Here is a 27464-nt window from a genome sequence, read left to right as displayed (position 1 = left end):
TATCCCCGTTTAAGACCTTCGGATAGGTTTACTGCAAGTAATCTCACCGCTGCCACACCTTCCGCGCGTGCGAGTCCTTAATTGCGCTCACCAATTGCATGCAAACAATGCGTCAGTGCCAAGCCATCATCAACAAAAAAGATGATGAGGAGGAGGAGGATGAAGAAGTGCGTTGTTATGAAGGGAATACGTACGTCAAGCTTGAAGGAAAGGTATTTAACCATGGCCAAGGAACTAAGGTTGAGGTTTTACATATTAACAGGTCCCTTATTATGTTACTATTGTTGGTACCGCAAGTACTAACTTTTCAAGCTCTTTCAGGCCTACCGGTTGTGTATTAACTACCTTCTTAAATTGTGCCGTGATCTTCAAGTATCATCATTAATTTAAGTACTTCTATAGTTCGATATTAATTCTTGCAATTCAAAAATATATTGCAGGGTTTAGTACATTAGCAGAGTTTCCACGTGAAAACAGTCATAAAGTGGGGCGGTTTTTTGCTGTAAAAGATGGGGTGTTAGTCTGTTACAGATGCAAACATGCGATCATTGGGGTTAGACACAGGTTTCCCCTTCTTTTTTTCGATATTTGAGTATATATATATACTTTCAAAAATCAATTAAGAAATATCAATGGCCCTTTCTCTTATATATTTGCACCAGTGAGATGATAGGAGGGGCTCAAAAATAGCTGGGATCGATCAATCACTAGTACAATAGAAACAATCTTTCTTTTGACCATTATTGGGGTTAGTGTACAAGGGCTTTGTATTGAATCTTTGTTCTTTCTTTAACCGGCACAGCTTTTACTAGGGGAACATGCTTCAAGCATATTCACCATTGTAGAACATGGGTTCTGTCACTAACAATTGAGAAAGCACTGCCCAAATCTGATCTAATGGGCTACATTGATTAACTTTTAGGGACCATGGGTCAATCTTCACTTATTTTGTGTGCGTTACCCCCATTGTTGATGGGGTTGTAAACAGGTTGGTACTTATTGAATTCCAGGATCTCCTCTGATAACTCATTTAAAAGGTTTTAGGCTTGAAATTTCCCGGTATCACGCCACTCATCATGTCCGATTAGTCAGTTAGGGCAATTGTGGGTAAAAGTATCGCGGAGGTCACTATGTTAAGAGTTAAATTACATTTTTTTTCGTTTACTCAAAAAAATAAGTAAATTGGTCCCTATGCGTTAGATTAGAAAGGAAACGGGTCATTTTTATTAAAAATTTCATCCATTTTTATTGTTAAAAGTAGCATGACTGACAGAGTAACAAGACAATTACACGTGATATGCTAAGTATATCTTATTTTGACATACATGAACCAATTTTTAATAGTAGAAATTGATGAAATTTTTAAAAGAATGATCAATTTGCTTTTTGGTATAATGTATAGGGACTCTTCGTACAATAATCTTTATCATACTTTTACCAATAATTATGATAATTATTTACTATGTTGAACATGGTTTGAAACCTAACGTAGACTATACAACTTTGAAAACATTTGTTGTTAAGATCATTTATGGGGGCAGCTTCACCAAAATTTCCAAAAATATACTTCAATTAGTAGCTTCATTAATTTTCTATCTAATCAAAACATGGTCCATAGGGCCATGTTAAATATAATACTTCACATCGGTGATATATTTATAATGTAATACGACCAAATCATCATTATGATTGCTTATGAGAATAATTAAAATTATGGAAAATGAAACCCCAACTACAATACCAACTTTCTTTTTAGGATCATGTACTTGTTGTTTGCCCCATTAATTGCAAATATTAATTGTGTCCTTCCAACATCATTCCTATGTGCTATATGTTTGAGATGGTTACACAGTTTGCTAATAATGCAGAAACAATTTGGTGCAAATTGGGTCTTAAATGCAAAATATGGGTCTCAGAGATATTGTTTGGTACAGTCTCACAATACCTAAAAATTAAGTTCACCAACCAAAGACTTCATTCCCCAACTCTTTTTTGAAATTCAAATGGTGTTGGCACCACACCAATAGCAGCAACAACAACAAGGCCCTTCCACCTCATAAATACAAAATTGAAAGCTCAAGGGTTTGTTTCAGTGAGAGCTTTCCTATTGTCTCTCAACTTTATATTTAATACACCCACACCTTTTTTGTTGTTGGGTTGGTGGCCAATTCAATGCAACCATTTTCCTTTTAACGCTTGCCTCTCTCTCTCTCTCTCTCTTTTTATTTATTTGGTTTTATGTATGAGTGAACAACCCTCTTTGTCTCTAAACTCTTTAATATATGAGATTCTCTCATCTCCTCCTCTTCCTACTCCATTAATGTTTCTTCTCTTCTATACCTTGAAAGCTGTTTTTTTTCATGTCTTTAGCTTTCTTTGTTCATTATTTTCTATCATCTGTTGATGTTGAAGGTAAATATGTATTATGTCTATGAATACTCCCTTTCATATGTATGTGATTGTAATTCTCCGATATACAGGGAGGAAGATGGTGTGAGAGCATAGGGAAAGCATACATTTAAAAAAGTAAGAATGTTAACGAGATATTGGTGCGGTTCAATTTAAGAGCATCACTCTAAAGGTTAAGAGTTATGTTATTTGATTGAGCCGTGCCAATATCACGTAATAATTATACACCTTTGCTCTTAGTAAAAGTATGAGAGTTCCAAAGGTAGGTAAGCCCCACTGCTTTTTAAACAGCCTCTTTTTGCCATGTTTAATGATGCTACTGCTCTTTTCTCCCTTTAGATTAGTTTTTGAATGTTGAGGGCTTCATACCATACAAGATTACAGATAAGATTGTCCATATATATGTATGTATGTATTGAGTGCAGGATTTTGAATTTCTTATTGACCATTTTTGAAATGCATGCAAGGTGGGTTGAAGAACCCAGACAAGAACCATCGAAGAGGACAATTTCAAGGAGGATTAAATATTATTATTTTATTGAGTTGCCAACTTGCCATCAAGCTCAGTCAAAGCCAAATTTCATGCAGGGAAATTTCCACCATAACATGGTTGTGAATGGAGTAGTTTATGTATGGACAAAAACAAAGACAATGTCAAAGTTATTGTTTAGTGTGTAGGCTTTTCCATGTTTCTTGTTGTCCAAATGGCAATGGAATCGTCCATTTGGTTGAATTTAGAGAAAGTTTTGATGGGGTTGGTTACATAGATTTAATCAATGAAACTGAACTTTTATGTTTATCAGTTACTTCTACGTAATGTCCACATTTTTGACAAATTGATATGGGTAGTTGACAACATCCATATCTCCTTTAAGCCTTTTTATAACACATTCCAAACTCCAAATAGGGGTGAGCATTCGATCGAATCGAATCGAAAATTTTCGAGTTAATCGAGTTTTCTAATCTCATTTTATCATTCTAACTTTAATTAAAGTTTTCTCGAATCAAATCGAATATATTTGTTCGAGTTAAATTTTAAAAAATAATTTTGGATCCTTGTAACCATTGTCACCCATCGTAATAAAATTTGTCCACCTTAATCAAATTTTTTATTAACTTTCATCACTTCATAATTTATTTATTAATTTTTTATATCTTGGTTAGCTTCTTTGCTTGCTTAGTTGTTTCAATTATCTTGATTCTTTTTACTATGTATTTTAGAATTAAAAATATATTAAATGTAAAAATATGATTTTTAATAAAAGTTATTTTAAAAATAAAATGTAAAATTGATACCAATATAAAATTTTAACACGAACATTTTATGGCATAATTAATAATTCAATTTTAATATAAATATTCAATATGACTAAACAATTCAATAATATAAATAATATAAAATGTGAAATTGAATTTAATAATTATAAATAGTAGATATAAATAAAATTATTACTATTTATGTTTAGTGATTTTTGGATAATTTTGATTTTTATTTGAGAGTAAAGGGTGAGAAGTAAAAGTTTAGGGGAAAAATAAAAAGTTTTGGGGAATAAAAGTTTGAGGGAAAGTAAATAGGAGGAGTAAAATTTTGGAGGGAAAATATTAAAAAAAATTAGAGGGGGAAGGGTTTGGGATAGATGAGAGGTGGGAGGTGGGATGGGAAGGGAATAAAAGTTTTAGGGGAAAAGTGGGAGGGAGTAAAAATTTTGGGGGAAAATAAAAGGTTATGAGGGTTTTTTGGAGTAAAATTTTGAGAAAAAATAAATGGAATAGTAAAATTTTGGTGGGAAATGGATTTTGGGTAGATTAGGGGGTTGGGAGGGGAGGGGAGGGGAGTAAAAGTTTTGGGGGGGAAGTGGGAAGGAGTAAAAGTTTTGAGGGAAAAGTAAAAAGGTTTGGGAGTTTGGGGTAAAAATGTAAAATATTATAGTTTGATATTAGAATTATTCGAGTTATTCGAATTCGAAAACTCAACTCGATTCGAACTCAAAATTCGAAAAAAAAATTCGAGTTGATTCGAATAACTCGATTAACTCAAATAACTCGATTCGTTTAACTTGAAATTCAAATTTTTTTCGATTTTTTCGAGTCGAATCGAGTTTTGCTCACCCCTAACTCCAAATGTATCTACCTTCCATCTATGTACCCTTTAAATTTTTAAAATTCTCTTAAATTAATAAATATTCAAAAATTATGTTTGAAAAATATGGTTACCACATATATAATTAGTTTAATTATTTGGTTAAGGTATTAAATAAAGTATGGTCAAATATTTGTAGATACTCTAGTAATTAATTGATTATTTTTTAATTAATTGACTGACTATAAATTAAGGTTAATGTGTAAAAGTTATATATTAGGGTTATGGTTCTCAAATTACACATACATAACTTTTTTTGTAACGACTCAAAAGTTAGTGGTGTTGAAAAGTGTGGTTTCGATACCTCGTTTCTGTAAATTGGACCCGTAAATATTTAAATATTTATGGAACTATATTAGAAGTAAATTGATTTTCAGTCAGGTAATTTTTGTCAATTTACTAATTAATTAAGGTAAGGACTAAATTTCAAATGTGGTAAAAATAAAATTACTAAAGAACTTCAATTAAAATTTAAAGTGAGGGTCTTGTATAAAAGGTATATCATTAAGGTGAGGAAAGTGGACGGTAGCAGTTGATGTTGAATTTACTTAAGGTTAAATTTGTAATTTAATAATTACATTATAAAACATTAACATAAAATTATGGCATAAGAAATAAACTTAGTGGATTGAAAGAGAAAATCTTGTCTTTTTCGTTTATCAAAATCAAATATAGAGAAGAGAAGAACTTTCGGCGAGGGATTTTGAACTTTGAAGCTTAAATTGGTTATTTAGTTCTTTTCTTGTAATTTTTAGGTTTTCGAAATCTCGGGAGTTTAAGCTAGTTGACCCATGTAGTATTTTTTGGAGCTGTTAAAGATTTAGGATGTTGTCATTGTTGGATATTTGAAGTTTTAGGTACTAATTTGATAGATTTTAACCTTAAAGTTGAAAAAGGACTAAATTGTAAAGTCAATTGATGATTTTGTTCAATAGGGACTAAATGCACAAATTTCTAAATTTATAGTAGAAATGAGAAATAGGAGGTCCAATAAGGACTTTAGTGAATTCGGCTTGAAATTTTAAGGTTTGAATTGAAAGTTATGTTAGTTCAGGTTTTAGGGTCCAAATTGAATAAAATGCAAAAGTTGTTTAAATTAGCAATTGAATGTGAATTTGTTTGCATATTGATGAATTATTATGCTTGTGTTAATCTGTAGCAAATGTTGACCCGGACTCCTCAAAAAAAAAGGTAAAAGACAAAATCGTCGACGAATAACTCAGAGTTTACGGTTTGTATTTCTATAATCTGAACTACTTTGCATTGTTTCATAATGGATTGTTTGTGCATGGTAAGACCATAAGGTGAGACACTTTTTTATGAATGAGTTGTATTGGATTGTTCTGAATTGAATAATGTTAATGAGGACTAAATTGAATATAAGTGAAAAATGTATATGTTTATATAAATGTGAAATTGAATACATATTAAGAGGAACTATACTGCCATATGTATAAATAAGTGAATTCTTGATTAAAATACATGTGAATTGAGATATTGATTGATAAAGAAATGAGTAATGAGTACCCTATTAACTGTTCACACAGAGTCGGATATAGTTGGCATGCCATAAGATAAGAAGAGTTCAGGGTTACTTTAACTACTAGTTGATGAGGTACTGGGTGCCAAATTACTTTGGTTATACCAATGAAACACTGGGTGTCAAACTTATTGATGAGCGTTGGGCGCAAACTATTTACTTCGTATTTATCCGATGAGGCATTGGGTGCCAAACTGGTGTGTTGGTTGGATCTGTGTATCCGTCCGAGTCCGAGTCAACTTAATAGGAAGATAAATGGTAAAAAATGAATAATTAGAATTGAAATGATGATGATCAAGTCCTCGAATTCATGAGAATGAAAATTAGAAATGAAATATGGTATTTGATAATTGAGATTGCAAATAGATATGAAATGAAAGAATTATGAGCTTATACTTGTGAATTAAATTAGATTGTGATATTGTTGATAATGAGATGAGAAATGGTTAATTGACATGATACTTGCATATCATTACTTGTTCTTTATTTATGCATTCAAATGATTTTTGTCATGTTATAATATTCGGATTATAGAAACACCACTGAGTTATACTCAGCGTACGGTCTTATTTTTGTGCATGGGTCAGGTTTTATATTGTTCGACCGTCGGCATCAACATCCAGTGACAATCCCAGACTCAAAGTGTTGGTGATGTTTTAGTTGTTAATGGCATGTACCTAGGGAGTCATATGCTTATCACTGTTCTATTTTGGATGTTGTTGCATTTTGAGAATCATAAGCATATGTGTATATATATGTGTGATGACAATGGTATCTTGTTGAATGATTTAGGTATATATATGCTTAAATGTTTAAATGGTAAGTTGATAAGTTGGTAGTATGATATAGAATAGGTGTGGTAAACAAGTAGTTGAGAAATGATAAATGTTATGCTTATATTGGATTGATTGTTTGGCAAATTTGGTACATATTTATAAGGTTGTATTTAAGTCAATTTAGATGCTTGAATGATTAAATTGATGAATGTTTTGTTGTTTGTTTTGAGATGTCAATTATGGCATATTGTATGGTTTTAATTGATATACCATTGAATTATATGCAGGTTTGAATAGGTTTCATTGTATTTTAGGTCATACTTTGCATATGAGAAATGTTCAAGGTTCTTTTAGGACCTAAAGGTCATTTTTTGTGCCACGCGGCCTTGTGCCACACACGAATCAGAGGCACGACCTCAATTAGTTACACGACTAGCAACACTGCCGTGTGATAATTATTGAATAATTACACTTTTATCCCATACGGCCATGGTGAATTACATAGTTTGCTCACATGGCCATGTGACTCCATCTCCACACGGCCTCAACCAGTTACACAGTTTGTCCACACAGCCTCAACCTGTTACACAATTCGTCCACACAGCCATGTGTTCGACCCTCACACAGCCTCAGCCTTTCACACGGTCAGGGGACAAGATCGTGTGACCCTTGTTTTTCAAAATTTCCCACCTTTTTTCAATAGTTTCAAATTGATCCTTGATTGATGTCGGGGTAATTTTAGAGCTTTTGTAAGCTCAATTTAAACTTAAATTTGGTTGTATTACATGATACACTTGTTTATATGTGATTATTTAATATTGAATTGAAATCTTGAACTATGAATCGTATGTAAATGTTTTGCGATCTCCTGTAGCATCTTATCGCTCAGGTCCGGCTATCGGATCGGGTGAAGGGTGTTACATTTTTATATTCCATCTTCAGAAAAGAGAGAGTCACCTTCTCTAAATTACTTGTGTACTAATTTGAAATATCAAAACTATAAGATTCAAAGATTTCAAGAAATCGATGGATCTAGATACACTTTCGTATTTAGTTTTATTCTTGATTTATTCTTGAAGATTTGACATGATAAATCTTGATTTACGATTTTAATATTTGTATAAAGGATTTTACTATTCTATCATATTAATCTACATTAAATCAATATTAAATTTTAGATATACAATTTTATTAATTTATTTAAATTTACATTAACTAAACGTATAAAAATAAAGCCTACTATTTTAATTAAAATATATTATGTTAAGTTATAAATTTATAGCAAACGAATACATAATTGAATAATTAAATAAATTTGAAATTTTATATAACCCATTAATATAAATAAGAAAATTTTGCAGGATTAAGAACATAATCATCTTTAATATAAAACTATCATTAAACATCTAAGTATTAGGGTTGTAATAGGCCCAATTTGCCCTGGCCCAAAAGCACAAACACAAATAAACCAAAAATAAAATAAAAAAACCAATAGCAGTTTTTTAATGTTTAGTATTACAAAGCCCAAATCTAACACAAACCCGATTCTAAACCCAATACCCAAATCTAACACAAACCCGATTCTAAACCCAATACAATACCGAACCCACCAGCCTAAATCAAATTACCCAATGCACCACATAATTACATACCAAAAAAATTAAACCTAAAACCCAACTACAAAATAGCCCAAACCCGAATTTCCTAATACCCAATATCCCCATCCCAATCAGCCCAATCACCTAACCCTAAGCCCACTAGCCTTAACCACAAGCAGAAACCCTAGCATTCAGCCTTGGCACCAGCGCCGCAGCCAACACGCTCCCCTCTCATGCGTGCGCCACCGCACCTTCGAGCCACTCCTCACACGCGCCTCCGTACACTCTAGCTGGACTCCTCCGTATGGCCGTACACCTGCAACACACAAACAACAGCAAAGAAAAGCCAAAAACAAAAGGCCAGAGGATAATAACAAAAAAGATACGAATTTCTTTTGTAATTTTCATTTTTCTGGCTATATAAAAGCCAAATATGCCTTGTAAAGAGAACACACAGAAGCATACTGTATCAAAAAAAACGAAATCAATACACAAGAAAGGTTTTCTTTTTTCCTTTTCTCGATTGGGTTTTTTTTTCTTTTTCGATTGCTTTTCTTTCTTTTTCTGTTTTGCAATTAACTATATATATAAGCATATATATAAAAAAGGGGGGAAGAAGAGGGAGTCAGAGCTCGTACATATAAGTCCGCTGTCGAATCCCTCGTTGGTTCCGATCGAAACCAGTCGACTTGGGGCTCCGATGCTGAAGCGGCGCATGGGGGTGTAGCTTTGCTCTAGGTTTTCTTTCAAGACAATAGATGGCTGCTAATTTTAAGGTTTTAAAGTTTATATTTATGGTGCGAAAAACGATGCCGTTTAAGGCATGCGTCAGTGGCCTTAAAACGGCGCCGTATTGGTCATATAACCTGTGTGTGTGACCCGACCCGGGGAAGGATCTGCGCGTTTTGCGACCACTGGGCATATTGCGCAAAAGGTCCTTCTGCTCTTGCAGGATCTTTAAATCGGTTCTCTTTTACTTTTTAATTTTTGCCCCGCATTTTGAATTTGTCTCATTTTAGTCTGCGTCAATGCGTTGCGTTTTGGGGAATGGAATAATTTCCAATCTGGCCCCCTTGTAATTGGCAAATTGTAGCTTAGACCCTCCGTGTTTTTTAAAATTATATTCGTGGCCCTTTAATTCTGTTCTGACTGTTGTTTAGTCCCTCTTGCATTTTTTAACCACTTAATTATTTTCATTATTATTGCTATTATTATTTTTATCACTATTTATTATTGTTCTTATTATTATATTTGATTATATCTCTATTTACCTATATATATATATATGTTACTTTATTATTTATTATGATTTATAGACCACTTTTATTATATATATATATATAAGTACATAGGTAATATATATTATTTAATTTTAAACTATATATATTTTTATACATATATAACTTTCATTAAAATTATTTTTACCTCACATGATGTTGTCGGTTTTATATTATTTTTTATTTAGTATGTAATACTCTTTTAGGTTAAGTATATACTATTTTGTATGTTATATTTCATATGTTTTTAACTCTATGTTTGGATTTCTTTTTGAAACTCTCATATATATGTATTATTTGCTTTAGATTTATTTTCGATGACGGTTTATCAATGATTATTCTCATTCTTTCACGCTATTTATTTCTTAAGTTACTTTTAAATTTGTATGTTCTATTTATGTTTATGTAAATTTGCTTGGTTTCAATTAGTTTTCTATTACTTGCCAATGTTGGTATTTGTATGATATGTGGTTGAGATAATTATTGCTATGCTTGTTTAAATTTATTTATTCATTATTCATTAGTGTATTTTTTTAATTTCGAATTATCCTTTTGCATTATACGTTGTCACTATATCACACTTTATTCGTTTAAAAGGTCACGTCTAGTATCGTTTAAATATCAAAATCATTTTTATTCAAAAACTTTTAAGATAACGCAAAGTTCGGTAATTGGAATCTTCGAAAGAATGGAGCCCTAACGTATTGGGTTTCAATTCTCCTCGTTGAATCTAAATAATCGAGAATATCCCTTTTAATGAAGACATAAATAAAAAGCTTATTCTCGGGAATTCGACACGTTGTGTCCTAACATATTGGATATGACATGTTGTTCTTTGGATTCTGTTATCAAAAACATTGATTGAGCAAAGTGACAAGATAAACAAGCAAGCAATGATCACCAGACAATAGGAAGAGATTTCCTAGGAGAAGAAAGTCTTCATCTATGCATGAGCCTTTGGTACGACACTCGGAGAATGGTGTAAGGGACCAGAGAGATTTAGATCCTGTATCCTTGAATAGTGATAAGAGAGGATTGAGGAAAGCCATACATTTCTACCATCGGGCTGCAATGGGAGAATGATGGTACAAATTTTGTGCCCCAATGGATTAAACTTGGAAGTTCACAGTGGGGGGCAACCTGGCTAAATGTTTCTTCAGAAAAGCCAGTCAAGCAAGAAGGCGTTGTAGCACATCAGTCACAAAGCCTTAATAAACTTCGAGTAATGACGACCTAAGCGGGATCATTCTCGAAAAAATAAAATTTTGCATTCATGCAAACACCATTCACACATGTCTAGTTAGGAGCATTTGATGCATTTTTATCATGCCATCCTAAATCATTAGGCATAATTAGGTTCATTATACAGGTCATGTTCCACAGAGAACAGATCAGTGAAATAGCAGATCTTGCCTTCCTGCATTGACAGCGAAGCAGATCGAATATGGCGGATTTTACCTCCCTGTGGTTACAGTGGAGTAAATTGAAGCCAGTAATTCTACTTTCCTGGGCAACAGTGGAATAGATTGAAGATTTCAGATCTTATCTCCCTAAGCAATAGTGGAGCAGATCGAAGATGGCGAATTTTACCTCTCTGTGGTTATAGTGGAGTACATTGAAGCCAGTAATTCTACTTCCCTAGACAACAATGGAATAGATTGAAGATTTCAGATCTTATCTCCCTAAGCAGTAGTAGAGCAGATCGAAGATGGCAGATTTTACCTCCCTGTGGTTACAGTGGAGTAAATTGAAGCCAGTAATTCTACTTCCACGGACAACAATGGAATAGATTGAAGATTTGATCTTATCTCCTAAGCGAGAGTGGAGCGGATCGAAGATGGCGGATTTTACCTCCCCGTGGTTATAGTGGAGTACATTGAAGCCGTAATTCTACATCCTGGACAACATGGAATAGATTGAAGATTTCGGATCTTATCTCCTAAGCGATAGTGGAGCAGATCGAAGATGGCGGATTTTACCTCCCTGTGGTTATAGTGGAGTACATTGAAGCCAGTAATTCTACTTCCCTGGACAAAAATGGAATAGATTGAAGATTTCAGATCTCAACTCCCTAAGCAGTAGTGGAGCAGATCGAAGATGGTGGATTTTAGCTCCCTGTGGTTATAGTGGAGTACATTGAAGCCAGTAATTCTACTTCCCTGGGCAACAGTGGAATAGATTGAAGATTTCAGATTTTATCTCCCTAAGCAATAGTAGAGTAGATCGAAGATGGCGGATTTTACCTCTCTGTGGTTACAGTGGAGTACATTGAAGCCAGTAATTCTACTTCCCCGGGCAACAGTGGAATAGATTGAAGATTGTAAGTCTTATCTCCTTGCAGTTGCAGTGGAATAGATTGAAACACTAGCTCCTATACTTCTGAAGATGCAGTGGAGCGAATTAAAACTTTGAAAAAGAAGAAGAAGAAGAAGAGTACCAAGATCCAGCACGACCGGACAAAATCGGGCATTTTTAAAGTCTTTGCTCTGTTCCTGTTACACGACAACGAGCAAAGAGGGGCAGCTGTAATACCCGATTTTGGCCCGAGTAAAAGGCCCAAACTGATTTAAAACAGTGGCCCAATTTCGAATATGGCCCAAATACAGTGGTCCAAAACAGATGAGGAAACCCTAGGGTTTCTGAGGATCAACAGCGCCGCAAGCCACCTCCACGCGATCTCCACCTGCACAGCAAGAAAGGAAATAAACAACAATGGCAAGAAAAATCAAGAAAATTGCAACAGATTTGTTTCTTTGTTTTGTATTTTATTATGGCTATAAAAAGCCATTGAGATACTGTATGAAAAAGGGGAAGGGGATACAAAGAAAAAGAGAGAAAACAGATACAAGAATTTTTTGAATACAAAGGTGTCTTTTTTTTATTTTCGTTCTACATTATTTGCGTTCATCATTCTTTTACTATCTATCTATATTTTTTTCTTTTTTTTCTTTTTATAGTTTGCTTAAAATAATAAAGAGGAAGAGAACGGGAAACTTACCTTTTCTGCCGGAACCACCGAGTTGTTGCCATCTCCGTCGTAATCGGAGCTTTGGCACAAGGCTAAGCGGTGGCACTCAAGGGTTGATGAAACCCTAAAGAAGCCATTTCATATGCTGCTTCAGAGAAAGGGGAAACAAAATTGTTTCCTTAAATTTGGCTTTTTTTTAAACTTAAAAAGAAGAGAACGGTGCCATCCAGTGGGGTCCACGCATTTCCACCCTAAGTGGGAAATTTGCACATTTAGACCTCCTCTTTTGCGACATGTTTGGATTAAACCTATTGTTCCTTTTTTAATTTGGCCCAAATGTTTCTGCCTTTGTTCATTTCAGCCCATATCGCTGCACACCGTTTTGGGGAGGCGGATTATTTCCGATTTGGCCCTCCATGTAATTCGCATGTCGCGATTTGGCCCATTATTTTGATTAAATTTCATTTATTTCTTGTTATTGTAGTTTTTTAACTATTTGGTTTTTTTTTTGCAATTTCGCTTTTTTTAAATTTATTTTCTCCTTATTATTATTATTATTATTATTATTATTATTATTATTATTATTATTATTATTATTATTATTATTTATTATTATTATTATTATTATTATTATTATTATTATTATTATTGGTATTGTAATTATTATTTTCATGTACATACAAACATTTTTATAATATATATATACACTTTTAAAAACTTGTTTTTTTTACTTCTGTAAATATGTAAATACGTATGCTTCTATACATTTATATATATATATATATATATATATATATATATATATATATATATATTCTTCATAATTTTTTAAACTAATAGTTTTCTCATATTTATATAATTATGCATGTTTATTTATTTTGATAATGTAGATATTCTTTAATTATTTTAATATATTTTATATGTTCATATATATATATATATATATATATATATATATATATATATATATATATATGTTTTTTTACTTTCGAAAATGCTTAAATACATGCTTATATTTTTAACACGTATTTTATAATTTACATATACATATTTATTTTTTATTTATTTTTAATATGTTATGACTTTTGTATATATAAGTTTTATAACCCAAAATTTTATTTGTAAATCATATGTATTTTTCTTTAAAATTTCTATGTGTAGATTATATACATTCTTTTCTTTATTTATTTTGCTTGTTTTCTTCATTCGCTACTTAATTGTGTTTACATTTATATTTTTTATTTAATATTTTGCATGTCATGAAATAGTGCTTTTATATATATTCATTTCGTTTATTTATTTGTTTATATTATTTTATGCTATTGATGTATTTATTATTGTTGTATTTATTATTATAGCATTTGTACGTATAATATAACATTACATCATCTTTTACTCAAATTTAAAAATAGAAAATTTTCAAAATAGAGATAATACTCAGATTTAAGATTTTCAAGAAAATTGAGCCCTAACGTATTGGGTTCCGATTTTCTTCGTTAAATCTAACGATCGAGCATTTCTCTTTAATCAAAAAAATAAGAACTCATTATTGGGAATTCAACACGTTGTGTCCTAACGTATTGGATGTGACGCATTGATTTCTCGAAATGAAGATTTTTCTCTAAAAAATAATAAAGGAAATATTCCGAGTTTGGGATTTTAAAGGAATTGTGCCCTAACGTATTAGGCCGCGATTTCTTAAATCTTGGATAAATGGATATTGTTTTAAATTTTTTTCATTATACGAGTATCCTGACCTAATTCATTTTGGAGGAAATTAGAATGTTGTGCCCTAACGCATTGGGTGTGTCATTTTTTCTTCTCTGAAATGATAAGGGTCTTAATACGTAACATTTTAAGTTTTTTTTTTGTTAAGGATTATATTTTGCAAATTCTCGACATTAAGACATTAATTAATTAACTAGGTACCAATTTTGGGCGTAATGAGGGTGCTAATCCTTCCCCATACGTAACCGACTCCCGGACCTGTTTTTCTAAAATTCGTAGACCAAAGTCGTTTTTAGGTGATCCAATCACACCTCAATAAAAGATTGGTGGCGACTCCCAAATTTTCATTTTTTTTAAGTCGACAACCTAAAATCTTTGTTTCTCAAAAATGGTTTCGACAATATATATATATATATATATAAAAGATCAAGATTAAGAAATAATTTAAAAGAAAATTTTCAAAATTTTAAAAGAAGGTGAAATGAAAGGGACTAATGTTGCAATAAAAAGAAGTGGAGAAGTGGAAGATCTAAAAAAATAATCAAAAAGTGTGGAAAGGTTTATGAAGCAAAAGCCGCCTCTGTTTTGTCTATAAAAAATAAAAATAAAAAAATTTCCTTTTATTTTCATTTCTCCCATTGAATCCTTCTCTCTTTAAATCGTTCTCCCCTACACTTTCTTCATTTACTGTATCAGTAGGTGTCCATAGTCGAAAAACTCAAGTTCTCCAATTTTTTTTTTTATGATCATTTTCAAAACTCATATGGGAGTAGTGAAGGCCTCTTTGCGCGTAAGACTTGAACTCAGGTGGAGTTTGAATCTTTTGGACCTTTAAAAATCCAACATCAACTTTGACTAGGAATGAACTTGGGCTTGACCACTAATCACACTTAGTAACAATTAATCTAAATAGGAGTGATGCTCAAACACATTCATATGGTTAGCTTTCCAACTAGTTGGCATATATGCTTTATGCAGGATTCTGTGTTTGGTATTTTGTTCCTTTTGTCTGATATATAAATCTGCATATCATTTCGATTTTATTAGGCAGCTAAATTGCCAGTAAATTAACTTAGATTCACCATATTTTGTAACCGAAACTTCGGATGTGGTCCGTACTCGGCCGCCAATTCACGAATCCGGCCTTAAAAGACTCCGTAAAGACTAACTTATAAAGCCAAGAATCTAATATAAACAATGGTGTAAATGTAATGAAGCAAATTGATATCTTGGTTTCATCTAAACCCTTTTAATTGTCCAAAGAAACAGATGATAAGATTAAGTAACCAAAAGCTGCAGGGAATCAAATGAACCTGCATGAAAGAAGGCCCCTCTTGAGCAGCTCTAATGAATGAAGCCTATTGAATCTCTCACGGTTTAAATTCAAGAAAGAAAATTATTCTTGCTTGCAATATATCAAAGGCAACTGGAGCATGCGAAACTCGATCTTCGACGGTGACCGGACAAGTATTATACATGTAAGGGGCAAATAACATACAAAGATGGGTAAATGCTCTTATTTTTCAACTCCAAAAGACATTGCGGTTCCCACTGTGCAAAGAGTTCATAAGCATTCGAGAATTACAATGCAAAAAAAAAAACATATCAGCATGGCTGTTCTTAAACAAGTATATAGGATTGAATAGGGAAACTACTCATAATTTAATAATTCTTTTTAATACCTACAAGGGAACATAATTGATGGTGAAACAGGTTTCAAGTTCATTAGACCAAAGCATTGGCACCAGCAACAATCTCCAATATCTCTCCGGTGATTTTCGCTTGACGCTGCCGGTTGTAGACGATAGACAAGGTCTTTTTCAGTTCCTGGGCATTATCAGTAGCATTGCTCATGGCACTCATCCTAGCTGCAAGCTCACTGGCTAGTGATTCCTGCAAAGCCCTCAGAACCTGGCTGTTGAGATAAAGAGGCAACAAAGCATCAAGAATCTGAACTGGGTCCTGCTCAAACTGCAAAATGGGAGAGAAATCAGCTGTCTGAGTCCTCATAACTTCTCTCTCCACCGTCAGTTTCCCTTCCCTGGTTGTCAATCTGAAGAACTCATCCTCAGCAGCATCAACACAAACACCATTTACATCACAGATTTCACCCTTTGGTGACAGTGGAAGCAAAGTATGAATCACAGGATCAGACTTAACCAAGGATACGAATTTGGTGTACAAAAGCTCCACTTTATCGACTTCTTCACTAACAAAGAGTGAAAAAACATCATCAGCAATTGCCTGAGCTTCTTTAGCTGTAGGGAGTGAGCTACCATCTAGGAATCTGTCCACTGGGATGTAAGGCCTGCGGATGAAATATGAATTACCCTTTTTCCCCACACTGATTATTGTATAATCAAGTCCAAGCTGCTTCAATTCTGCAATTCTAGCTTCAGCTTTCTTGATGATAGCATTGTTAAAACCTCCACAGAGACCACGATCACCAGTAACAACAACCAAAGCAACTTTTTTGACAGGCCTGACGTTTGTGAGAGGAGCATCTATGTCTTCAGTCTGGAGCTGTTCATTGATGTTGTAAAGAACTTCAACCAGGGACTCAGAGAAAGGTCTGCCATTGACAACAGCTTCTTGTGCTCTCCTAACTTTAGCAGCAGCCACAAGTTTCATGGCTTCAGTGATCTTCTGCGTGTTCTTTACTGAATCAATACGGTCTCTAAGCTCACGAAGACCACAGTGAACTGGGGTTACAGATGAGGACCTGGAAGGGTTACCGGGGGTTGAGCTCTGAGATGGGAGCTGAAAAGGGCTGATGAAAGAACGGAAAGAGAGTGAAGAAGTGTCAGAAAGAGAGGGTTTTGAGGACACCCACATTGTCAGATTTGAGCAAGACATGGTGACAATGGATCCCGGAGCTCTACAAAGGATTGCAAGAGAAATTTACTCTAAAGAGAGCAAGAGAAAGAGCTTTTTCCTACAATGGCTTGCTTTTGTATTTTGATTTTTATCAAGTCTTATCCTTTTGTGTGTTGGAGAGTAGTTTCTGGTATGGAGGAAATCAGAGGGAATGTGTGGAAGTGAGAGGGAGGGAATGGATGAGGTTTTGGGATAAGAATTTTGAAATTTTGGTCCATTGATATTTCACCATTACATCTTGATGGGGCCTTTTTGAAGTGGCAACCTCTGAATGGTTGCTTCTTGGATCTTAACTTGATAGGTTCCCTATTCTGAAAGGTATATGCCACTCCATGAATTTTGATACTTTTCAACCGTACTTACAATATTTACTTGTGTTAATTTCCAGGAAATATGTGTGGAAAAGGTTTGTACCTGATAAGAAAAGCCATAGACTTTATGTTGCAAAAAAACTGATTTTCTGTAAAAATGGTTGGAGAACAGGTCAAAAGAGCTTTATGATTTGAATGTCTATCATACTTCCATACAAAAAAATCAAAAGATTACATTTCAGAAAACAAATGCGTTGCCTTCGACATATTGCTGGTGTTCTATACCCTGTAACAATAAGAAATGAGGAAAAAAAAAGGAACAAAAAAGATGATGAAATTTCAAGGCCACACATTCATGGACCGATACATCATTAGTCAAAATTATGCAGAAGATCAATTCCAATTTAACAGGTCGAAACATCTTGCATCAGAACCGAAATGCTCCATCATCTTCCTAGATCAGTGTTGCAAGAGCTTTTAACTGTCAATGTCTACTCCTTTGAACCTATGAGATCTAGAGCTCTAGGTAATGAGAAAGGAAAGAACAGGCCAATTCAAGAACTTCCAGGCCCCTGAATGCATATCCAACTTATAAACAAAACAGAAACAATCATCATAACATCATCTTTTCCTAAAACTGATTTTCGAGTAGAAAATTTCACATAATAATACATACAATGGCATAAATTAGCAACCTGTCGTGTTCGACAGCTGCATAATTGGCTACAATCCACACCATAGGCGAAATCTCTATATTTATTTGACATAAAGAAAAAGTTCTCGGTTGTTCATTATCTGATGACAATGAATAAGAATGAAGGGGGGGAAAAATCAAAGGCAACTGAACTAACATGAGTAAGAAAATATAAAAACTAAACTCTTGTCTCCTCATTTTCTTCCCCAAGGAGGGGTCTGACAATAGCTTGATACGTCTGTCGGTAAGGAACCACTCCGTTAAGCACCATGGAGTCATGCAATTCAATAACTTCATCTGCGCTACAATTCTTAGCAGAACATGTAATGAGCATCGTGTATGTTATAAAATCAGGAATCAGGCCCTCTAGAACCATTCTCTTCGTTAGTTCTTTTGCTTGTTGAATGCACCCACACTTGCAAAGAAAGTTTATCAATGTATTGTAAGTTACTGTGTTTACAAACCTCCCTACCTTTCGCATCTCCATTAACAGAGAAAATGCCTCATCCATATTACCACAGCTGAAATAACCGTTAATGAGAGTATTATATGTTATAGCATCAGGTAAACCCAGACTCTTTAACGAATCTATCATCCGTCTTGCAGCATCCATTGACATCTCCTTGCACAATCCATTAAGAATAGAGTTATATATCACTATGTTGGGCTTTTTCTCCACCTTCATCTTTTCGTAGACCCAAACAGCACTTCCTAGTTTCCCTTCCTTGCAATACCCATCAATTAAAGCACCATAGGTGACCAAGTCTGGAATTAAACCACGGATGAACATGCTACCCACAAGTTGCATGGCTCCTGATAAATCATTGCTTTTACAAAGGTAATTGATGAGAATATTGTGTGAGAATGTGTCTTCAATGACATTCTTTTCCATAATCTGGCAATGAAATTTAAAAGCTTGCATCACATATCCATTTCTGCAAAGCCCCTGTATAACAGTAGAGTAAGTGAATTGATCAGGGAATACATGCTTGTCAATCATGTCCGATAATACTAAAGAAGATCCCCCGATATCACCTTCTGAGTAAAGCCAATGGAGGATTGAATTATAAACAACTGTATTAGGCATCAAGCCCCTTTCCGCCATTTCATCACACAATCTTAATGCCTCCTCCAAACACCCTCCTCGTGCATAACCATCTATCATTGCTGCATAAGACCTTACATCAGGCTTGACACCTGCCTTAATCATATCATTAAGGACTTCTTCTGCAAACGCAACTTTCCCTAATTTGCAAAACCCGTTAATGATAGAATTATAAGTTACGGTGTTGGGCGAAACAAAGTTCTCTGACATTACTCCCATCTTTTCAACTAGCTTCAAAGCAAGCTCTATGCCACCCACCCTACAAGCTCCATCTATTATCATGTTGAAAGTAACAATATTAGGCAGGATCCCACTCTTCAACATCCGATAAAATGTCGAAATAGCTTCTAGCAATTTACATTCCTTACAAAGAGCATATACAACCAAGTTAAAAGTATTCAAATTCTCAATATACCCGTAAGAAATTATTTCCTTATACATGTTCCAAAATCTAACAATTTCATTTAACTTCAATAGTTGACTCAAAAAATTATTCCAAGCATGAATAGTAACAAGACGGCCCTCCATTCTCAACTTCTTAATAACTAAGTAAGCACCTTCGGTTGCACCACATCGAGTGCAAGCTCTAACCAATGCATCAAAGACGGCTGGACATGACTTACAAATTTCATAACTATCCAACAAACCATCCAAAACTTCCATTGGGGTCATTCCATCTACATGTATTAATTTCTCCATTATAGACAACGCATCATCGAATCGCCTCGACTTGACCAACACATGAATTAGAGCACAACGCGATGTCAATGAGAGTGGGAACCCTTTTTTCTCCCCAAACCAATCGTAAAATTCCAAGGCTAACTCAGGTGAGTTCTGAAACTCGCCAACAACACGACTCACCAATGCATTTGTAAGACTTGGGAACACTTGATCCAAGAATTTCCATCTTCTATGCTTTAAATTAACACAAATCGCTCTGAATACAATGTCTTCACTATTTGGGCAAGAGAATTGCTTACCTAAATGCAATCCTCGGTTGAAAAAGCAACTTCTTTTGGACAAAAAAGAGCAAAAAAACCATAGAAATATCGATACCCAATTCATCAAATGCAACACTTCTTTCTGTAAAAAAGAATAAAACAGAAAAAGAAAAACCCAAATCACTATAGCAACATAAAATCTGCTTAACTTACAAGAGAGGGGGAAAGAAGAGAAAGTTGCAGTCTAAAAATGAAACACGGCAAAGAAAGAGATGAACTAAGCTTACAACAATACTACTAGCTTCTAAGCAGCTCCAACGGAGTGTGTCTTGAAGAACGACTGCCGACGAACTTAGGTGTAAAGAAAATATAAAAGTGACTGCTAAGATTAGTGCAAACAAAAACGGTGAAATGTTTTTAACTTTCCGGTTGCCACCGGCTCCAATGTCGGCAACTCATGATATCGTTCATGGGCATTGCAATCATGGGTTGTTTGTTATTCCTGGGCTTTAATTTTGTCCACTAATATTTTCCCTTTTTGCTGGGCTTGATCAACCTTATACTGGGATAGATTTATGGGATAGATTTATGGGGTTAACTTTCTCGTTGGCCACTTTAAAAATCAAACAAGATGCAAAGAAAATATCATCTGCCAGTTGGGCTAGAAATAAACTTTGTTTTTCGGCTTAATACTACTTTTGGCCCTTGTACTATAGCTAAATTATCATTTTAGTACCTGTACTATTTTTATCAATTTGACCCTTATACTTTATTTTTGTTATCAGTTTGGCCCCTGCTCTTAATCCCTGTTACCCACCCAAATTTTTGTTAAAAAATTAAACCAACCAATGAAACACTACCACGTGTTAAGGGGAAAAAACATAAAATTGCTAAAATTATAAAAACGAAAAAAATCATTAAAAATTCAACACCCAAAAGTCCTTAAAACTCATAAATTATAAAAACTAAAAAATAATCTATTATTAAAAAATTTAAATTATAAGCATGCAAAACATAAAAAAGTTCATAAAATTAATAATATATATTTATTGGGAATTTTATGCTTTTAAATTTTAGAATATTATGAATTTTTTAGAATTTTATGGTATTTTTACTTAAGAAAACTTAAAATTCCTTTTAAAATATCAAAAAATCATAAAATACAAAAAAACCCTAAATTTTCTCAAAACAATACATAAATTTTAAAAATTTCATAAAATTCTCTCAAAACAATACATAAATTTTAAATTTTTCATAAAATTCTAACATTTTATAAAACCTTAAATTCAAAACAAATGGATTTATTTTAATTTTATGATTTTTTTGAAGTTTCACATACTTGTAATTTTAATTATATATATGATTATTTTCAAATAGATAATTATTTTTCTTATTTTTAATAATTTCCTGAATTTTAATATTTTGGGGATTTTTATTTTATTTTATTTTTGAAAATTATCAAAATAACATCTAAAAATTATAAGTAAAACTTCAAAAAAATTAAAAAATCATAAAATCTAAAAAATATGTTTGTGTTATGAATATCTTATTAAGTAAATGTCCATCAATATCAAGATGAGTTTTGATGTACTTTAAATTCTAATAGTCATTAAAACTTCATTTATACTTCTTACGTCTATAAATAGAGAGTTTGGAGAAGTTTTGTAAATATTTCGATTGATCAATAAAATACGCTCTCCTTTTCTCTCTTATGTTCTTTGTTCTTTATTCTCTGCCTTTTATTTTATACTAGTTTGTTTGGAATTTTAGGTTTTAGAAATTTTAGAATTCTTATGAAAATTTTTAAAAATTTTATGGTTTTTAAAATTTTAGGAATTTTGTTTTTATTTTTATGAAAATTTTAATATTTTAAGGAATTTTGAATTTTTAAGTAAAAAATACTATAAAATTCATAATAATCTTAAATTTTCTAAAAATAAACTAAAATTTGTAACAGCCTGTTTTTCAATGGTGTCGAAAACAGTAGTTTCGGGGCCACAAATTTGACAAGCGAACCCGTAAATATTATTATTTAATATTTACGAGTCAATTATAGTATTAAAATAAATTTTGAATTGGAAAATTATGTTATTTGAATGAATAATTAGGTTTAAGTGGTATGACCTAAAGTCAAATAGTTTTAGAAAATGAGGTATCGAGACCTCGTTTCTATAAACTGAATCATAAATATTTTATTAAATATTCATGGAGTGCTATTAAGGTTTTATTAAAGTTTCATTAAGAAAATTTAATGTTTAGATAGTTAATTAATTGAAAAGGACTAAATTGCAAAAGTTGCAAAAGTTAATTTCTATTAGTTAATTGGATCAATTAGCTTTGAAAAGGTGAATTAATGGACTTAAATGGTAAATATGCATATTTATAGTGGACAATTATGGACTTGCTTTGTAAATTTTTAAATTAAAATCTTAAGGGTAAAAAGGTAATTTGATAAATAAAATAAATAAAACAAAAGCTATCTTTTCTTCTCTTCTTCTCCAACCGAAAAAAATAATGAAGGAAGCCATGTTTTTTGAGTGAAGAGTCGGCCAAGCTCCAAATTGATGCATGTAAGTTCATTTTTCATTTATTTCTTATAATTTTTATGTTTTTGAAATCGTTGCAATTAGACCCAGCTAACCCGTATCTCTGTTTTTGAAATTATTAAATGTTTTATAATGTGCTATGGATGAGTTTGAGATGTTTTTGAAAGTTTATGATAGATTTTTAAGCTTTTTTTTTAAATAGACATATTTTATTAAGTAAATTTTGATGATTTTAAGGTATAATGACTTATTTATGAAAATGGTAAAATTAAAGGAAAATATTTTAAATGGATGATAAATATGGGCTGTTATAAAAATAGGTAAAAATTGGTTTGCATGAATTTTAATTAAAATGATGAAATTGCAAATTTGAGTTTAGGGACTAAATTGCAAAAGGGTAAACTTTGAGGGTAATTTTGTAAATTTTCATTATTATGGGTTATAATCTAAATTAATTATTTTAAATGCTGGAATGTGATTAATTGAATAAAATGGTTAATTTTCATATTTTGAACTTAAGGACTAAATTGTATAAAAGTAAAATATTGAGGGTAATTTTGTAAAAATGTCAAAAAGGACTTAATTGCATAAAATGAATTGATTTTTCTGATAGAGTTAATGAATTGAATGGAATTATTATTTTAGATCAAGAATGAGTGGAAAATCGAGGAGAAAAGAAAATTACCAAATAGCCTTTGTACTTAGTCATTGCTGCAATTTAGTTAGGTAAATTCGTATGAACTGTAATTACTGTAATATTATCTAAATGGAATGTTTATTATGTATTTTTAATGTAAATAGAATCGATATATATAAACGTATCAATGCTATAATGAATTAATGGATATCTAGCCTCGGTTGAACCTTAGGAATTTTTAGAATACAAATGACATGTCATTAGGGATTTCATGTTTCATGTGCTAGTCTTGAATGTCCTACCGATGGCTGAGGCCTTGCATTTGTTGCAGATTCTCCACAGCTCGTGTGAATAGCATCGTGTAGCTTACATTCTGACCAATAACTCGTGTGAGCAGGCCCATTTCATAGCTCGTGTGAGCAATGATGTAAAGGAAAGGTTATGGTTATATATAAAGGCACACTTTGTGTAAGCTTTCCCAAGTATCTAATGAAATTCTAGAGGGTTCAACGGGTAAGAAAAGGAATGGAATGGTAAGTGACTAAATGGAAAGGTTCATGATTATATGAGAGAGTCTAAAGCTTATGTGATGTATTTTATGAAATTCTGCTTATGATGTAAATGAGTGTAATACCCCCTACCCGTATTCATCGCCGAAATAGGGTATGAGGCATTACCAATTTTTACCGAATAAATTTTTCGTTATTACGAGTTAAATACTATTCATTTATCGAAACATGTCATGACGTCCCTTGGATGGGCCTCCGAAGCCCAAAACATACATCAGGACCAAACCGAGATTAAATCGAAACCATAAGAAATTTTTTGCAAAATCCCAAAGTCTTTTTTTTGAACTTAATATAACCCCTTTATAAGTATCTAATTTTCCCTACAATTTTAAACCGAGACCAATCCAACACAGCCAATCCATTTCAACATATTTTCAAGATAGATTTAATGTATTCATAAGATAACTTCATCACATACCAAAACCAAAATTTGTTAGCCATACCAATGGCTAACCATACATTCATTTCACATTAACATTTACTTTACTAGCTTATACATGCCATTGATTTTCAAAATAAAGTTTCTTTATATACCGAGATCTTGAGGTTGATAGTGTGACACGTCTATGACCGAATTCGACCTTCGAGCTCTTAACACTACAAAACAGGGGAAAAAGAAACAGGGTAAGCACTTTGTGCTTAGTAAGTTCATGTAACAAAAATTATACTTACCTAATATTTTCAATACAATGCAATAAACATTCATACACCCATTCAATACATTATTCCCCTATCATGCACAAACTCAACATTCAAATTAGTCCAATAATTTCCATGTATCAATAATATATACCATGATTGATGAGTTCATCAATTCCATGATTTCCATTCCCTTGTTATATTTTCATATTTATCCCGTTGAATTTCTCAGAATTTCGATGGATTTTCAGAGGTACACTTTAGTGTACAAATCCGGGTACATCAATTCATATTCATGTGCGCACATTTCCATTTCAGAGAGCACACTCCCGCGAACCTCATCCTTACAGCGGGATTACCAGTCCAGGCTAAATCTCCTGTAATATAAACTCATAGAGTATTGTCGGGATTACTAGTCCAGGCTAAATCCCCTGCAATGACAATTACTCTAATGAGCTTGGATCTGAATTACCAGTCCAGGCTAAATTCAGACCCTAATTCGGATTACCTGTCCGGGCTAAATCCATTTTCCACATATTCTTCGGGAGGGCTATATCAGAATAGGATCACCCGTCCGGGCTAAATCCTTTTTACCGTTAATTCCTTTTCAAAGATCCATCGAATTTTCCTTCCATTCAACGGGATTTATTTTCTCTTTTCATCAAGAATATCAATACTTCATCAATTATCATACAATAAACATCCAAATCATATTCACATCAAGAAAAATATATTTCAAGCATTTAAGAATATAATTCAAGTTACACGAACTTACCTCGATACTTGTTCGTAAATAAAAATCTACTAATCCCGAACTTTTTCTTTTCCACGATCTAGCTTCGTATTTGAATTTTTTGGATCTAAATAAATAAATTTAATCATTAATCTACTACATTTCATGTTCATATGTAACATTCTCTATAATTCCATTATTATTTATAGTGCATTCAAAGCTGTCTCACTGAGTTATAGTTACTAAATTATTTATATCTTGAGCTACGGAACTCCAAATTAAGATCCGCTAATTTTTCCCGAAACTAGACTCACATATCTTCTTACCATAAAATTTTCAGAATTTTTTGTTTAGCCAATAAGTACATTTTATTCTTTAAATTTCCCCTATTTCACTGTTCGACAGTTTCGACCCCTCTTCACTAAAAATTAATTATCTCATTGTACAGAATTCAGATGATGTTCTTGTTTGTTTCTTTTGAAAATAGATTCATTAAAGATTTTAAACATATAAATTTAAGCCCTTAATTATTTTTCTCCAATTTTTTTATGATTTTCCAAAATCAGAACAGGGGAACCCAAATTCATTCTGACCTTGTCTCACGAAATCTATTATATCTCATGATTTACAGTTCCATTGCTTACACCGTTTCTTTTATAAGAAACTAGACTCAATAAGATTTAATTTCATTTTTATTCATTTTCTAATTCAATCTCTACAATTTTTGGTGATTTTTCAAAATTAGACTACTACTGCTGTTAATTACCATTTTTCCCCTAAGCTTTCAATAAATGGTAATTTCATCCCTGCTCAATTAACCTCTCAATTGAGCTTATTTTTCTCAATTACCACTTTATTCTATCAATTTAAACTAATTTATAACCTTTGGAAATCATAATTTTAGCACTAGACATTAATTCCAAACTTTTTACAATTAGGTCCTACAAATCAATTTCTATTGAAATTACCTAATAAAATCATCTCATAAACAAATTAAAGCTTCAATTTCATGCTATTTCATCATAAAATTCCAGTACATATTCATAGAAACTTTCAATTTCATTCATAAAATCAAAACTAATGAATTTAATAATAGGACCTAGTTGTAAAAGTCTTAGAAACATAAAATTACAAGATAAAGGTAAGGATTAACTCACTTGGTGCAAAATTATGAAAACCAGCTTGAATAAACCCTTAGGATATTTTTGACTGATGAGAATGCAGAAAAATAAAGAGAATTCTAGATATTCTAATTTGGTCCCATTTTTATGTTAGTAAAATTTGTTATTTTCCCATTTTACCCTTATTTCACCAATTCTCCTGATTTTTCTCAGCTTATGCCGCCCAAAAATCTCTTTTTGGGCTTATTTTCAATTTATGTCCCTCATCATTTAATAATTGAGCTATTTAATCCTTCTAGTAACCTTTACACCCTTTTCAATTTAGTCCTTTTCACTTAATTGACTACCCAAACATTAAAATTTTCTAACGAGATTTTAATACCATATTACTAACATTTCATAAATATTTATAAAAATATTTTTGACTCGATTTTATGAGATCAAGGTCTCGATACCTTGTTTTTACCCAATTATTCAATAATTTCTTTTTCTAACTAACCACTAAATCGGTAAAATTATTCTATCTATATTTTCATACGATTTTCCTATCATTTCAATATTCATGCAAAAATATTAAAATAAATTTATCTTTAAATCAGATTTGTGGCTACGAAACCACTATTCCGATAACCTTGAATTTAGGCCATTACAATGAGTTTATATATGTTGTTGATAAACCTATTAATATGTGAGTTTGATGATGCTTGAATAGGCTTGTACTAAACTTATGGTATTGGAAATGGTAAATATGCAAATGAATTGAATCATGATTTTATGGTAACGATGATGAATTAAATGTTTTGTTTATACATGATTGATCTTATATGTATCATGAACAAGTATGCTAACTTGCGA

At 32.4% G+C, this 27464-nt stretch overlaps 2 protein-coding genes and 1 long non-coding RNA gene across 4 annotated transcripts; 1 reads left to right on the top strand and 2 right to left on the bottom strand.

Moving 5' to 3' along the window:
* Nucleotides 1-2168: 2168 nt before the first annotated feature.
* LOC105771544 (uncharacterized) lies at nucleotides 2169-3206 on the top strand. The gene is made up of 2 exons (XR_001126550.2): nucleotides 2169-2412; nucleotides 2481-3206. It is a non-coding gene; the product is annotated as an uncharacterized LOC105771544 (long non-coding RNA).
* A 12433-nt stretch (nucleotides 3207-15639) lies between these two features.
* LOC105772957 (ATP synthase gamma chain, chloroplastic) lies at nucleotides 15640-17484 on the bottom strand. Of its 2 annotated transcripts, none has more exons than XM_012594485.2 (2): nucleotides 16119-17484; nucleotides 15640-15987 (listed from the first exon to the last, which is right to left on the bottom strand). In XM_012594485.2, exon 1 carries the CDS (start codon nucleotides 17290-17292, stop codon nucleotides 16162-16164), a length of 1131 nt encoding a protein of 376 aa, XP_012449939.1. In that variant the 5' UTR covers nucleotides 17293-17484; the 3' UTR covers nucleotides 15640-15987; nucleotides 16119-16161. The 2 variants fall into 2 exon arrangements, with proteins under 2 accessions (XP_012449939.1, XP_052488795.1); XM_052632835.1 differs by having other exon boundaries at nucleotides 16123-17484.
* A 766-nt stretch (nucleotides 17485-18250) lies between these two features.
* LOC105772956 (pentatricopeptide repeat-containing protein At1g11710, mitochondrial) lies at nucleotides 18251-20892 on the bottom strand. Its single transcript, XM_012594482.2, has 2 exons — nucleotides 20652-20892; nucleotides 18251-20506 (listed from the first exon to the last, which is right to left on the bottom strand). Exon 2 carries the CDS (start codon nucleotides 20486-20488, stop codon nucleotides 18497-18499), a length of 1992 nt encoding a protein of 663 aa, XP_012449936.1. The 5' UTR covers nucleotides 20489-20506; nucleotides 20652-20892; the 3' UTR covers nucleotides 18251-18496.
* Nucleotides 20893-27464: the final 6572 nt, after the last annotated feature.

This window comes from Gossypium raimondii, chromosome 6 (assembly GCF_025698545.1).
Source record: "Gossypium raimondii isolate GPD5lz chromosome 6, ASM2569854v1, whole genome shotgun sequence".
NCBI lineage: Eukaryota > Viridiplantae > Streptophyta > Magnoliopsida > Malvales > Malvaceae > Gossypium > Gossypium raimondii.
Note: the sequence above shows the minus strand (reverse complement) of the source record. Positions and strands in the feature narration are given on the sequence as shown.

What these genes read in the sequence shown, in the direction of transcription:
- LOC105772957 (XM_012594485.2), bottom strand. Translation starts at nt 17,292, where the DNA reads ATGTCTTGCTCAAATCTGACAATGTGGGTGTCCTCAAAACCCTCTCTT.
- LOC105772956 (XM_012594482.2), bottom strand. Translation starts at nt 20,488, where the DNA reads ATGAATTGGGTATCGATATTTCTATGGTTTTTTTGCTCTTTTTTGTCC.